Below are 13,946 nucleotides of genomic sequence, written 5' to 3'. Positions count from 1 at the left end.
TGGCGGTCATGAAGGACGGTACCGGAGCAGGAGGGCCGGCTCCTTCCCGCGGGGACGTGTACGCGGACTATGTCAAGTGTTACCTGGAGGAGCGGGCAGAGGTCGGGCCGTGCCGCGACCCCCAGCTGCAGAAGAGGGCGGCTCAGTATCTACTGAGCGAGGCGGAGACCGGCGGGACTTTCACAATGTTCCCCTTTTACCAGGCTGTGACTGAGCGCTGTGAGGCTCAGAGCGACTTCAGGAAACACCTGTCCGCCTTCATCAGAGCCTCAGAAGTGCTGGAAACTCTGTGCGTCAACCTGTTCCTGCAGCCATGGAAGAAGGAAATCAGGACACTAAAGGTCAGAAGACGCGCCGCGTTTCCCGCACAGCGGCTCTGTACAGGAGTACACTTGATACTCGTTTGACATGTTACACTGTGACTGCAGATGTCATTCAGCTGAACCACACCGTGTCACAACATCTGCTTGTGTAGCAGTGAGTGGACACACAACAGCCCAGTGACGCTTATCTTTTTTCTGCTCACAGCTGTGTCAGGCCAAACGGAAGTGATCACTGAGCCTGTGTACTAACAGATGAACCGTGTTTGTGTTTTCTTTCTCTTTCAGACATTTACGGCTCCATTTGTTTACTGTCTTGAGCCAGTTTTCAGCAATTCCACCATACAGTCTGTCCTGGCCTCCATTGGTTATGTGCCTCATACAGACCCCAAACAATGGTAAGAACCAGCGCAAGAGTGACGCACCAACTGTAGACATTAATCCACAAGGTCGCAGCCTTGCACAGCTCTTTGTCAGGACAAACGTAGACTCCTTAGGGTGGCTGTGACTCAGGAGGTAGAGCGGGTTAAATGGACGCGATCCCAAAGCTGTGTGTGTGTGAATATTCCACTGGTGCTCAGGTCTGAATGTGTGACCGAGTGAGGCTTGTAGTAGAGAGCAGTTTGAGTGCTCAGAATAGAAAAGTCCAGCTCATTTACCACTTTAATTCCACACGTGGACACGTAACAAGCGACACCTGGTGACACAACGTGTATACAAAGCTTTCCAAAAATTCCCCAAGAATGTTTTCATGTGTCAAGACACTCAGCTTGTTCATATATCATATGTGTCCCTCTCAGAATAAATGACTCCAAAACACAGCAGGCAGCTGGAGACAGTCTGATTTTTTTCTTTTTAATATATTTTTATATGACAGCTGGGATAGGCTCCAGCGCCCCGCGACCCTGAAAAGGATGAGCGGAAGCGAATGGATGGATATTTTTTTATAAATATATTTTATTTTATTGACCTCCAGCACACGCCTTGGTCAGCCGAGGTTCTTTGACTTGACTTTCATAGGATCACTTTTCTTACAAAGGTTCCTGAGACCAAGTAAAAACCCGAGTTCAGATTTTACACACTATCTGTACCTAAGTGCTTTCTATCTAAGATTTGCACTGTGATGGATGCATCAGAGCCCAACCTGCAGTATCTTGCCCAAGAATAATTGGCAGACAGGTATCAACCTTGCGATTAGCAGACTCTACCCGCACAGCTGCAGCCACCTCAGTCGTCTGTGGTTCTGCTCTCCTCATCACTTTGTCTCTGTTCTGTTTGATGCATTTCAGTGAGTACAGGCTCAGTGAGGATGTTAATGCAGACAAAGCCATGCTCGTTGGTTTTGAGCTGCTCTTGGCCAGAGTGGAATGTAACCACTTCCTGGAACTTCAGGAGGATCAACTGAGACCACAGGTATGACCATGTTTCATGTTAGTAATCGTCTCATCAGTTACGTTACAGTATATCACATCGATTGTGGTAAGTTAGTAGGGCTGAGCAGCTGTACTCAGCTTGTAGAGTAGATAATCGAACCTGTCTCCTCCAGTCCACCTGCTGAAACATCCTCGGGCAAGATACTGAAGTTCAAGTTGTGCACAGACTCACAGAGACTATAATAAATCCCTGATGTGAGCGCTGTCTCTGCGCTTACACTGATGGCTCATTGATTATAAAAGCACTTGTTAAAAAGAAAAATAACTAACATCTAACTAAGATTTCAACGTTTGTAAACACATGAATTCTGTGAACAGGGGTGTCCGTCAGCTGGTTCAGCTGCAGCAGGAAGGCGGAGTCAGGGAGAAACTCCGAATTTGTTAAAGAAAACCTGCCGGCCAGCAGGTTGAGTACCACAGTAACTGATGCAGAGTTGAGCTTAACTCTTTGTCTCTTCCTCATCTCACAGTTAGCAAACTCTCACTGAGAGTGAAACCTGGTTCCTGGACCCTGCTCCTCTGATCATTCCCCATAAATTATCCCCTTTTTTATTTCCTCCCTTTTTGAAGCTGTGAGTTTAAACGGTGGAACCTTGGAGCCGTGGCATATTCAGTGTGTCACCATGAAATACTAAATGACTGTAACTTTTCATGGTTGCTCAGCTTTGGCACATTTCCATTCTAATATTCAGCAGTGTGAGGAGGAAGTGTCGTGTTTTATACTTTGCTCTGAATAAAGTCATGAATCCCAGAATAACAACTGCTGAAAACGGCTCCATGCTGCCAAATACAACCCAATTGTGAAAAGGTTGTGTAGCTGTGTGGAATATAGATGAAACCAGAATCCAGTGATTTGCAAACCTCATAAAGCCAGATTTTATTATTAATAGAACATAGAAACATATAAAGAGAAAATATGAGCCCATTCTGAATTGAATGTGTGCAGAATTCCCCAATGTTGCTGCCTTGCTGCATCTGACCCCTGCTCACCTTAAACAATTCAGGATCTCCTGGGAATTAATACAGAATTCCTACACTAAGTGGCTCTAAAAGAAAAGTAAGCAAAGAAATAATGTAGAGACAAAATCAGAGAAAGGAAAAACAAAGTATACAAAAAATACATTAATTTTTATTATTATTATTATTGTTGAAGCATTATTCAATTCAGTTAAATCAGATTTTTACTCAAACACAGCAGCAAAGTGCTTTGTGCTGTGAGGTAACGAGCATGCAATCAGTACGAGAGGGGGGCAGAATAGAAATCAGTAAAGCATCATGGGAAATCCCTCAGCACAGATCAGGCTGCAGCCTGACACAGGAGTGGCTGTTGGGAGAGGATGTGCAGGTGACACAGACGGCAGGTCAGAGGTCACGCTAGATGGGTTTGGTTTGACCGCCACGTGACGGTGATTGTCTTACTTTACAGGAGTGGCTCGATGTTCTTCAGAGACGAGAGCGAGCTGTGAAACTGACTGAATGCACGCAAAACAGGACGGCAACGGAACAAACGGAGGACGAGGAGGAAAAGAAGACGGAGGAGGATAAAAAAGAGGTAGCTGCTGCTTCCTGAAACCTGCAGCTTTTCCCAGAGTGCTTTACAGAGACCGACTGAAGACACACGATACTGTGTGCATTCATTAAAACAAGTCCCAACAGTTTAAAATAAGCACCCACACGATATTTGATATAAGAGTGACTGACAAAGCTTAATAACTAAACTACATTAGAATCAGCTCAGTTTGCTGTTTATGAATGAAGCTTGCTGAGGGTGCCGGGTGTTACTGTTTGTGCTGGGACACATTCATGCACATCACAGCCAAGCATTTAAATAAGTAGTGTCAGGAATTCTTCACCCGAGGCAGGGTCTCAGTATTAGGCTTCTCCCAGCGTTCAGCACACGCACCGACCCTTCTCTGGTGGTTTTCATGATACTGGCAAGTAAAAATAGCCGAATGTGTGTCTGACAAACATTAACTGGAGCTAAAGTTGAGTTTCTTGCTTCCACCTGTTTGACTTTATTGAATATCTGCAGCTCCACAGGATCGAAGTGTGGAAAAGCTGCTTGTAATGGCAGCGACCTCAATAGCTATTCCTTCTTGCCAACAGAAAGGCCATCTTCAGCAGCTGATGGTAAATCGCAGTCTGCCTGTCTCAGGCCGAGGCAGCGTCCTGTGTGTAACATGCTAGATCCACGCAGTTACACACAGCCATCCTCAGGTCGAGCTCTAAGCGCCATCGCGTTTCTACATTTTGTGTTTTTCTGCTCAACTCCAGCAGCACTGCAGTCGTGTGTCAGTGTTCATGCTGTGGACACCTTAGACTAGAAGCCACACCCAACTATCCCCCCACACCTGCATCACAGTACTGGCACATTTCAAACCACAAACACGTACCGCACACAGCTCTGAACCAGGAGCCTTTAGTTGTGACACATCAGTGCTAATCACTGCTCCACTGTGCTCCCCATGTCTGCTGCCCCTTCAGCCCTCTTATTAAACCTGACCTTACTCTGGAAACCCTCTGGCAGTGCAATGTGGTGTTCCAGCACGGCAAGGCAACTCGGATAGTTCCTTTAAAGACTCGTTCTTTAGCCTGGGATAAAACTGAATCTGTTTTCATCAGTAAACTCAGCAGCATTATTTATGTTACATGAATACAACACGTCGAAGCTGGAACACAGCTGGGAAACAGCTGGACTGATGTCTAACACATGAAGAAAGAACACTGGACCACCATACTGCTGTGGTATGTAGAGCAATAGGTTTAGAGGCCTCTACAAATACCATAGTTTTCAGACCAGAAGGTGCATGGATTATAAGGCACGCTGCCGATGAACGGGTCTGTTTTCATACATAAGGCGAAACAAAATCAGAGAAGTCAAACATTACTCAACTCATTCTTCTTGCTTCCTCCACTTCTGTGCCATTGATTCATTAATGCTGAATCCTCTGGCAGCTGCTCTATTCCCATGTTGTTGCAGTACATTAATGACTAACCTCGTATTGTGGATGGATTATCTCAGTTGTTCTCCTGACTGAAGTTTGGTCCGTGTACAGCATCCTGCCATGCGATTGCATTTGTCTCTAACCATCAGGAGCCTTCACGTTAACTTTTATCGAGTGGAAAAAGGTTAGCGTTCATCCTGCAGCTTCACTGTTTATGTTATGCTAACATAGCTGTGTTGCTAGCGATCCCATAGCACATCATTATATACCAGCTAGCCCAACTTCAGTCAGGGGCGTAATTTCCAGGGGGGTTAGGTTGGTTATGACCCCCCCCCAATAATCAGACCCAACCAATATAACCCCCCAATAAAATTATGAATTATCTTGCATAAATAGGCTGTTGATTTTCTTTACTCATTTCAGGTATTACCAGCAAAATAGTTGCATGTTTAATCATTTAGGACAACTCTGTTAAATGTAATAAATCCTGTTTTCATGGACGCCTGGATGTTAACTTAATTGTTACACCTGGTAAAGCAGCAACGCTGATCGTTTTATTAAAGGTGAAAGAATTTAGACAGTTTTCAATGCTCAGTGATGCCACAGTGTTCGTTTGACTTTGGGACCTGAAGAAGACGGAGTTTAGACCCAGATTACTCCGCAAGGCTCCTGACCAGTGTTGGTCAAGTTACTTGAAAAAAGTAATCAGTAACTAATTACTGATTACTTCCCCCCAAAAGTAATCCCGTTACTTTACTGATTACTTATTTTCAAAAGTAATTAATTACTTAGTTACTTTTTAAAAACACGATTTACAACCTGAAGAGGTGATAAAGCGATAGATCTTTCAGCCCAATTCTACTTTTTCTGCATAATCCATCATACAAAATGTGATCAAATGGAAAAGTCTCTTTTTAAAACTTGTTTTATTAGTTTTAATCTTTTAACTTTATGCATCAAGCAAAGATTTAATTATCTGCAACATTCTCTGACTTGAATAAATTAGTTTAACATTTAAACCTATTTTCTGCACATTCCAGCACATAAAATAAAATATTTTGTGTTTACACTCAGTCTTTCAAATAGATGCAAGTAAAACACAGCAGAAAATAAATAAAGTCAAAGACTCAGCGGTCCTGTTGCTCTATTTTCACCTGTAAAGCAGGAGTGGGGCAGGCGGAGGTTTACCCTGGTGCAGGTGTGCCGCGGTCAGTGGAAGAATCCGCGAGTTTCTCTGTGAGTTTCCCATTACGTCGTAGCTACTCGGTGCTTGTTGGAAGTTTAGGGGTTTTTTCGCTGTAAAAAGAAGTTTTCTTCCCACGCACAGCGGACACTAATGTTTTTGTCACTTTTTATGGAATCAAACTCAAAGTAAGGTCAGTACTTCCACGCTTTAAACGCTGCACGCTCATACTCTCTCTGCACTCGATATGTGATCCATTGTTGATCTGCACACAGCTGTTGTCACGGACGTCGCACTCGCTTACGTCACTGTCATGAGACAGACAAAAATCACGGTTTTAGTAACGCAGTAACGCAGCGTTCCTACGGGAAAGTAACGGTAATCTAATTACCGTTTTTGCAATAGTAATCCCTTACTTTACTCGTTACTTGAAAAAAGTAATCAGATTACAGTAACTGCCCATCTCTGCTCCTGACTACAGTAGTCGTAATGCTGCGACAGTCCATCAAGCAGTGCGGCTTCGTAGCTTAGCAAAGTTGACTAAGATCTTTTTGACAGATTGCTGAGCGCTGTGTAGCAGATAACATCGGTTCGAGGTCAGTAAGCACAACCAGGATTCATACATAAGGCCGATGTTGATTTTAAGTGCGCCTTATAGTGCAGAAAATACTGTAAGCCTAAAATAAGGAAGCCTGTATGTAAGATATTTCAGTGGCATGAACAATTTTTTCTTTTAAAATGCCAATCACATGTTATATTAAAAAAACAGACGCTTTTTAAAATAATGGCTCCATGTGATATCTATATCAACTAAGCTTTTAGCTATCAACCGTGTTGAACACGTGAAGGGGGAGCCTTTAACCCAGATAAAAAAGCAGCGTGTAGTGATGAGGAAGAAACAGACCTGGGGAAAAGGCAGGAAAAACCAAAAAGACAACCGTAAGATCGATGGTTTAAGTCTGCTTTCATATTTTTGGAAAATGAACAGATGCAATGGGCCATCTGCAGTGAAGAGAGGAGTGAGTATCTCAGACACAAGCAGCACAGCGAATGTGTGGGAATGAAAGCACAAAGTTGTTTAAAATGCTTTGAGTGCTCAGCTAGAGCAGAAAGGCGTTTACCAGTCCGTTTAGCTGAAGCTCCTCAGCCCTGAAGGCGCTTCAGACATCTTGCTGACAGTCAGAAGAGCATAAACGAAAGTGTGGTGAACGTTAAGAGGCCAGCCTGTGAGCTAAATGTTATTTATACTGTAAGGTAAAACTACAATGATACAATACTAAATCACCTGTTCTGTTTGCCAGGTACTGTACTTGGACACCAGGCTTGTAACAACCCCCCAGCCTAAGCCTCAGCATTACCACCTCTGCAGTGTAGACCCGTCTATTATGGAGATGCAGAGGACCTACCCTGACCTGGCCATCAGGGGCCGGCCCCTGCTTCCAGACAAGCCCCACAAAGTCTGCAGCAGCACTAAAGCTGTGAGTGCCGCTGACCTGCCCAAGACAGACTGCAGCGAGAATCCCTGCACTGCTGTTGCACCTGTGCTCACTACCAACGACGACAGCAAAGCTCAGCAAAGTTTGGACGGCAGTCGGAGAGGCAGGAACAGTGGAGGGGCAAGCGCTCCAGGGGACACCGGCAGCGACACCCACAGAAGCAGAGTGGATGATGAGCTCAGTGGCCCCAAGGCCATTTCCCTCCACATCACACTCAGAGCAGGAGCCACAGCACAGCCTCCAACACAGCACGACACTGGTAACACACACTCACACACTCAGAATACAACAAAATTTGTCATTTGCTCCAAGGGTGCCCTAACAGCCTCCAGCACTTAACTGACACACGCTGATTTTCACAGGGACACAAGACGAGAGTCCGGTCAAGTCAGAGCTTTCCTCTCTCAGCTCCGTGGATGAGGAGGAGCAGGAGCTGAGAGGGTTGGTGGAGTGGATGGGACAAGTGCAGGAAAATGAACATGAGACAACAAGAAAAGAGGGGGACAACACAAACCAAGACAGGAGGAAACAAATAAGAAAAGCAAACACAGAAACAAAGAAGAGAAGCCTCAGGAAGCCAGTGGTGGGAAAAGCTTCAGCGCTGAGTCATGACGACGGCACACACACGAGCCCGCAACAGTGTGACGCGACAGTGACGAACCAGCAGCCCGCCGAGTGTCAGCCCTCGCCTCCAGCCGACAGTACGGCAGACACCCAGAGGCAGCGGGAAGGAGATCCAGGCGGTTCTGGAGACGAGGACGCTGGCCCAGCAGAGGAGGAGCAGGTGGCGCAGAGCTTTGTTATAGTGGAACAATGCAGAGACTGAAGAGCAGGTGCAAACAAGCTGAGCCGAGGTGTAAGTGTGCTGTGGGAGTGTGAGTGTTCTTCCTTCTCTCACTTTGACCCTGTTCTGCTGTCCAGCTGCAGAGCGCCACACAGATCCAGTCACGTTCATTTGTCAAGATGACGCTTTCATAGTTTCAGTGTATTTGGGCAGCTTTATGCTGGATGCCCTTCCTGACACAACCTCCAAGGCAGTTTTGTCTTCAGCTGGAATTGAACCTGCGACATTTTGATTTGCAAGGGAACGTGTTAACCGCTAAATCATCGGAGGAACTCTGAAGAGCAAAACGTGCGTTACTGCTAGGTGGTTGAGCTAATTAACCAGTATGTTGTGCTATTTACAGCAGCCTCATAATTTGACCCCTCCTCACGAACGGCAGCTTTCTGTCTCTTTCCAACGATGGAAGTATGTTTACAATGATCAAAGATCTTCTTTCCTGCAGATAAAGCACAGATAGTCTTATCATCATTTTTTTATAAAATGTTAAATTGTGATTGTTGTGCCTAAATGACCAAAATCAAAGCTGTATACCTTTGGTATATTATTAAAGCCATATAATGTAATGTAAACTTCTTGAATGCATCAATAAATAATCATGTTTTATTTAAAATAAATGAATAAATTAAAAGAAAATGAAGAGAGCTCATGAGTGGGACCCATTTTCGGCTCTGGTTGTGACCAGCATGCAGCATTTCCTGTATATGTATTTGTGCTGTTGTTTGTGAAAGCAGACTCATTCACCGCTGTCAGACTAATGCAGAGGTAGATGCATTGCATGTAGATGCTGTTTGTGTGTGAAGGTCCTCAGTCAGTCGCAGCATCAGTGCAGCCAGGAATGCCCAGACCTCTACATCGGAGAGACCAAACAGCCACTTCACAAGCGCATGGCACAACACAGAAGAGCCACCTCCACAGGACAAGCCTCAGCAGTCCATCTGCATCTTAAGGATAAAGGACACTCTTTCGAGGATGCCAATGTTCACATTTTGGACAGAGAGGACAGATGGTTTGAAAGAGGAGTGAAAGAAGCATCTATGTCCACTGTGAGCGACCATCTTTGAACAGAGGCGGGGTTTACGACACCAACTGTCTGCCATCTATAATCCAGATCCTTCCCAGACGCCTTAACGCCCACTCACATCCTGGGCCCTCTGACCTCAGGAAATCACATGATCGGGTGGGGCCAGGTTTCACAATGAGCTCACCCGAAACTCTGGCTGATTGTGACCCACACCCAGTTTCACACCTTGGCTTGTGTGATTAGACCCTTTGTAAAGCTCAGACATGTATATGCTACCTAAACTAAACTTAATTAATAAATACATTAACTAGTTGTTAGTGTCACTCTGGGATCTAATCATAGAGATGCTGCACAAATGGAAGTAAGCAGTCCTACATATCTGTTTAATATGTGCACTGGAGGTCCAAAATGACTCAGGCTCCTAACAGGAATATGTGACTTCACTATTACAAAGTTGTGACCCAGTATTTTCCTGAAACTGAACATACAACTGAGAAAAATCCTGAATCAGGAGCTGCATCGTTCCCAAGGGCAGCGATGGTGGTAAACTGTAAAGCATATGTTCACACAGGCTTTGATTAAAACTTGCTGTTGTTCACCCTCAGCATCGCAGGTTCATTGATGGAAACATCTGTACATTCGTTGACTGGTGAAAGTTCTTCATTGTGTTTGGTTTGTTCGGCAGCATCAGGAAAGCTGATGTTCACTGTTCAAAAACGAACTGTTGTGAACAGAGTTGCTTATAGATCTTTTTAAAAAGTGGCGATGAATAGATTAGTCTGCTGGTGTTCCTTTAGCTGTGTTGCCTCATTTACTAAAGACCTGTCTGGACTACGTTCACAAATACTGCTCAGCCACAGTTAAACATGTCTGCTTGAAGAATGAAGCAAAGCTTTTACATTTGAAGACACATTTTTGAAAGTTGTTTTGATGCAAGCATGCATGAGCTTAAGGCTCATCTGCAGAACTGCTCCAGTATCCTAGAGTTAGGCAGGAAAAACTGCAAATGATGCAAAACAGTGCAGCTAATAAATGTAAATATTTTTTTTCTCTTCTGCCAGTTTTTTGTTATTACCTTTTTGCATGACAGCAACATAATTTTATTTTATTTATTTTTTATTTTTTTATTTTTTCTGCCTGTCCCGTTTGGCTCTTTTGCCATCAGAATTATTGTCTAAAGGCGAAGAAAGATGCCCAACGGATTTACTTTACCAAATTGACCATCCTAGCCTTGCCGTAATGGTCTATTTGATTCACCTTTTATTGTTTATTTTATTTTCACTTACTGAATACGGGACAGACTTGACTGGGGGAAAGAAGGGGAGAAAGAAAGAGGGAAAGAGAAACAGCTGAGAAGAGGGACGGGGGAGAAGGGCAAAAGACAAAAACCAACAGAACGGGCAGAGAAAAAAATGCATATATCAATCACCTGGATCACCTGCTGAGAAAGAAAAAAGAAAACAAGCAGAAGAGAACAAGAGTAATAGAATAAACAACATCACGATGATATATGGGAATATGACAGTAAATACTAAATATTAAACATTATTATACAGGCACACACAGACACAAACATCCATTCCCCCCCTCATGCTCTCATATGCACTTACTCCACACTCAACCAACGTGGAGACAGACATAAAGAGACGTTGTACACACGATCACACTCCCCAAGCGTACTCTACAAACCGGGTCTAGGTACCCTTGCCCCTGGAGGGGGAACTGCACCCAGACCCAGGTGGTGTTACCCTTTTCCCTGCGGTGGGGGGAGGCAGACCGCCCCGACTCCGCAGCAGCAGGGAGGCCCCACACCCCAGACCGCAGTCGGACGGCCAACTCCTCCTCCTAGCCCCCCCGCTCCAGCAGGTCGCAGAGAATGGGGGTGAGAGAAGACTCCAAACCTCCCTCCACCCGCTCATTGTAGTGTTGATGCTTGTGTGTTCTAAGGTGCAATTAAAACCCAGGAGGGCATGGAGCTACCTGCCAGAGAGCAGCAGGTAAGCGCATGGTCCCTCCTGCTAGCCCTTAATGTCTACGTGTATTTAACCTTGAGAGGTGGGCAACGACGCCAGGGGTGGGGTGTACACCCTGATGGTACTTTGGACTCCGTGTATCGTGCCCACCCCCAAGATCCTATATGTATGTGTAATGAGAGTGTGAGTAATGTGAATGTCTAAGTTGTGGGATAAAATTGAGGCAGAGGCAGCCAGAAGGGGACAGGGGGGGGGGGGGGGGGTAGCCTCCTCTGCACCCTGGTGACATACCCCTACTCCAAGGCCCTGCATGTGTGGGTGGTTGTGGTGGAGCGGGAAGAGGGAGGCAGCTGGAGATGGGGAGGGAAGGAAGGGAGGGGCAGGTGACCCCTCCCTGGGGCCAGCTCCCCCGCTGACCCCAGTAGGCACCCCCATACTCTGCGACCCGCCAGGGAAAGGGGGCCCAGGCCCATCCAGACCGGGGCCGAGTGCAGCAGCGCCTCTCGGCCACACAGAGCCCGGGACAGTCCACCCGACCCCACCACAGAGAAAACTGCACCCACCCCACCATCCACTCATCTTCCAGACTACATAAGACAATAGACGCCCAGGCTGAGATCTTCCTCCACCTCTCCTGTATCTCCCCCTCCTGCAGAGAGAGTTCCTGAAGAGAGGAAAGCTCCTGCAAGATGTGACAATCTCCCCCACCAGTTGAAGAGCCCCCCAGGTGGCTCGATGCACTGGCGGCACCCTGCTCCTGGGCTGGGCCCCCATGCACCCACCCGCCCACAACCCTGGTGACACACCAACCAGGACCCAAGCCCCCGAGGCCCGGCCAGGGCTCCAGCCCAGAGACGGAGCGCCCCCAGAACCTCACGCCCATCCCGGACCCACCCAGGGGCAGCCAGGCTACCAGGTCAGTAACCCACGTCCGTCAACACAGACCCTCCCCTAGCCCCGCTGCACGCAGCCGCGAGGAAACAGTCACCCGAGAGCCAACAGAGCCCTTAATAGGCCATGATCGATACCCCGGGTTGAGCCCCCCAAGGAAGACGCCTCCGGGAACCCCCCGACGCCCTAAGCCTGTCGTAAATATTATTTACATTGAAAGTCTAATTACAGACTCGCGTTGAATGCCATTTCTGTAGGATACGAGACAAAAACCCAACTTTGACTTGTAAGAAATATTTTATTAGTTCATTATATGTGTTGGATGGAAGAGTGACGTCTAAGTAAAGTGGTGCAGTGCAAAAACATGTGTATGCATGCTGCCTCTGTGGTCTGAGGTCACTAATCTTCTGTTGGTGGATCTGGATGGAGGACAAACAATAGTTTGGGTCATTTTTTTCCCTTTGGTTAAAAGCTGTCACGTTTATTTATAGCACCAAACCACAGCAATGTTTGAGCTCAAGCTGCTTTATACTTGCAGCCCCAAGACGAGTTTTCTATTCATTACCCAAGTCTGTCGGCCTCCCACAGCCCAGAAAAATATCACCCTGACTTTAACTGATGTGCAAGCAGTTTGCTAATCCCTCTGCAGTCAACACGCCAATAATTCAGTTCAATCATATTGTTTAATTGATGCTTTTGACTTTTATTACACAGAGTGCCAACTCTCAATGAGCACAATTGCAAAGTGTATAAAATAAAACACAAATTTTACACACATTTTATTCCTAACACAATGCAGCCAACTCTGCTTGATCCTTCAAGCGCTGTAAACTCGACTGATCAGTCATGTGACCTGGCAGTGAGTCTTTAAGCACGCTCAATCATCCGGGTAAGGAAAGAGAAGGCAGAGAGCCCACAGCATCACTCAGGAAGCTCCAACGTGTCCCCGAGTTCAAGGCTCCAGGGCGTCAGGCTGTCAGTGGCTGCAGATTTTTCACAGTGCCGGATCACACAGCCTGTTCAAACACTGACTAAATGTTGTCATGGAAATAGGCTCCTTCATTCAGGTGGCAGAGCAGATGCAGGAAGGTAAAGGACAGAGGAGTGATACAGAGTGATGATCAGACCAGGACGTATAACTCGTGGTCTGAAGTGACACAACGCTGTCACTGGACTTGTTCTGTATGAAGAGTTTTCACTTACACACTTCCTCAGACTCACAGAGGATTAATCACGCTCTCAGGAAAAACTCAGCAGATAAGATGCAAGGACCAGCCTGAGCGCGCAGCATCTTTGAAGGCTGACAGGCTTGGGCTCGAGCACTGGAATGATCCGCTCTCATGTTCAGTTTCTCGATAGTTTCTTGTAAGCACATCGATTACATTTTACTTTAATACTGCAATCAAATGTACTGAGATTGGTCTTCATGAATAGGAATGGCTGACCTGGGAGTGCATACAAAAATGTCACATGTGACGAGGTGTAAGATCAGAAACAGCTTAAAAAAGGTGCTGTAACAGCTTCCTGTCAGGTTGGGGTTAGCATGAGTGCGTGTTCGGGAATCAGAGACTTGCTGCTAGGATCTTGGCTCGGTTCTCTTCGTACTGGTGCAGCATCCTCTGCAGGTTGTGGTCAGCAGGAATCACCTGCAAACACACACATCATTCTTAAATATCAGGAAGATCAGGGTTGGCTATGAGGGACTTACTCGACACAGAAAGCAGCAAAAACATGGCTCCAAACCAGATTAAAGCCTGTGTTTTGGGGGAAGCGGGGAAAACAAACAATGATACAGTGTCTCTACGCTGCACTAAAGGACAAACCTGGATAAAACTAACTG

The 13,946-nt window shown here is 46.0% G+C and overlaps 2 protein-coding genes across 4 annotated transcripts in view; one reads left to right on the top strand and one right to left on the bottom strand.

Moving 5' to 3' along the window:
* Positions 1-8: 8 nt before the first annotated feature.
* LOC113034622 (uncharacterized) lies at positions 9-9,554 on the top strand. The gene is made up of 6 exons (XM_026189354.2): positions 9-341; positions 609-718; positions 1,610-1,733; positions 3,180-3,305; positions 7,183-7,636; positions 7,740-9,554. The coding sequence occupies exons 1-6, from the start codon at positions 9-11 to the stop codon at positions 8,201-8,203; spliced, it is 1,611 nt and encodes a 536-aa protein (XP_026045139.1). The 3' UTR covers positions 8,204-9,554.
* Positions 9,555-12,770: 3,216 nt separating this feature from the next.
* tk2 (thymidine kinase 2) overlaps positions 12,771-13,946 on the bottom strand; it is a 300,481-nt gene continuing 299,305 nt past the window's right edge. For all 3 annotated transcript variants that reach the window (XM_080287690.1, XM_026189872.2, XM_080287691.1), the window contains one exon: positions 12,771-13,752. In XM_080287690.1, coding sequence (XP_080143816.1) covers positions 13,669-13,752 — 84 coding nt within the window. In that variant the 3' untranslated portion in view covers positions 12,771-13,668. The remainder of the gene's footprint in view (positions 13,753-13,946) is intronic.

The sequence above is a fragment of the Astatotilapia calliptera genome, chromosome 13 (assembly GCF_964374335.1).
Source record: "Astatotilapia calliptera chromosome 13, fAstCal68.1, whole genome shotgun sequence".
Classification (NCBI taxonomy): Eukaryota; Metazoa; Chordata; class Actinopteri; order Cichliformes; family Cichlidae; genus Astatotilapia; species Astatotilapia calliptera.
This window is presented reverse-complemented; position numbering and strand designations above follow the sequence as displayed.

What these genes read in the sequence shown, in the direction of transcription:
- LOC113034622 (XM_026189354.2), top strand. Translation starts at nt 9, where the DNA reads ATGAAGGACGGTACCGGAGCAGGAGGGCCGGCTCCTTCCCGCGGGGAC. An exon ending in AGGAAATCAGGACACTAAAG is followed by an intron (nt 342 to 608) that starts GTCAGAAGACGC and finishes TTTCTCTTTCAG; the next exon opens with ACATTTACGGCTCCATTTGT. An exon ending in TCCAACACAGCACGACACTG is followed by an intron (nt 7,637 to 7,739) that starts GTAACACACACT and finishes TGATTTTCACAG; the next exon opens with GGACACAAGACGAGAGTCCG.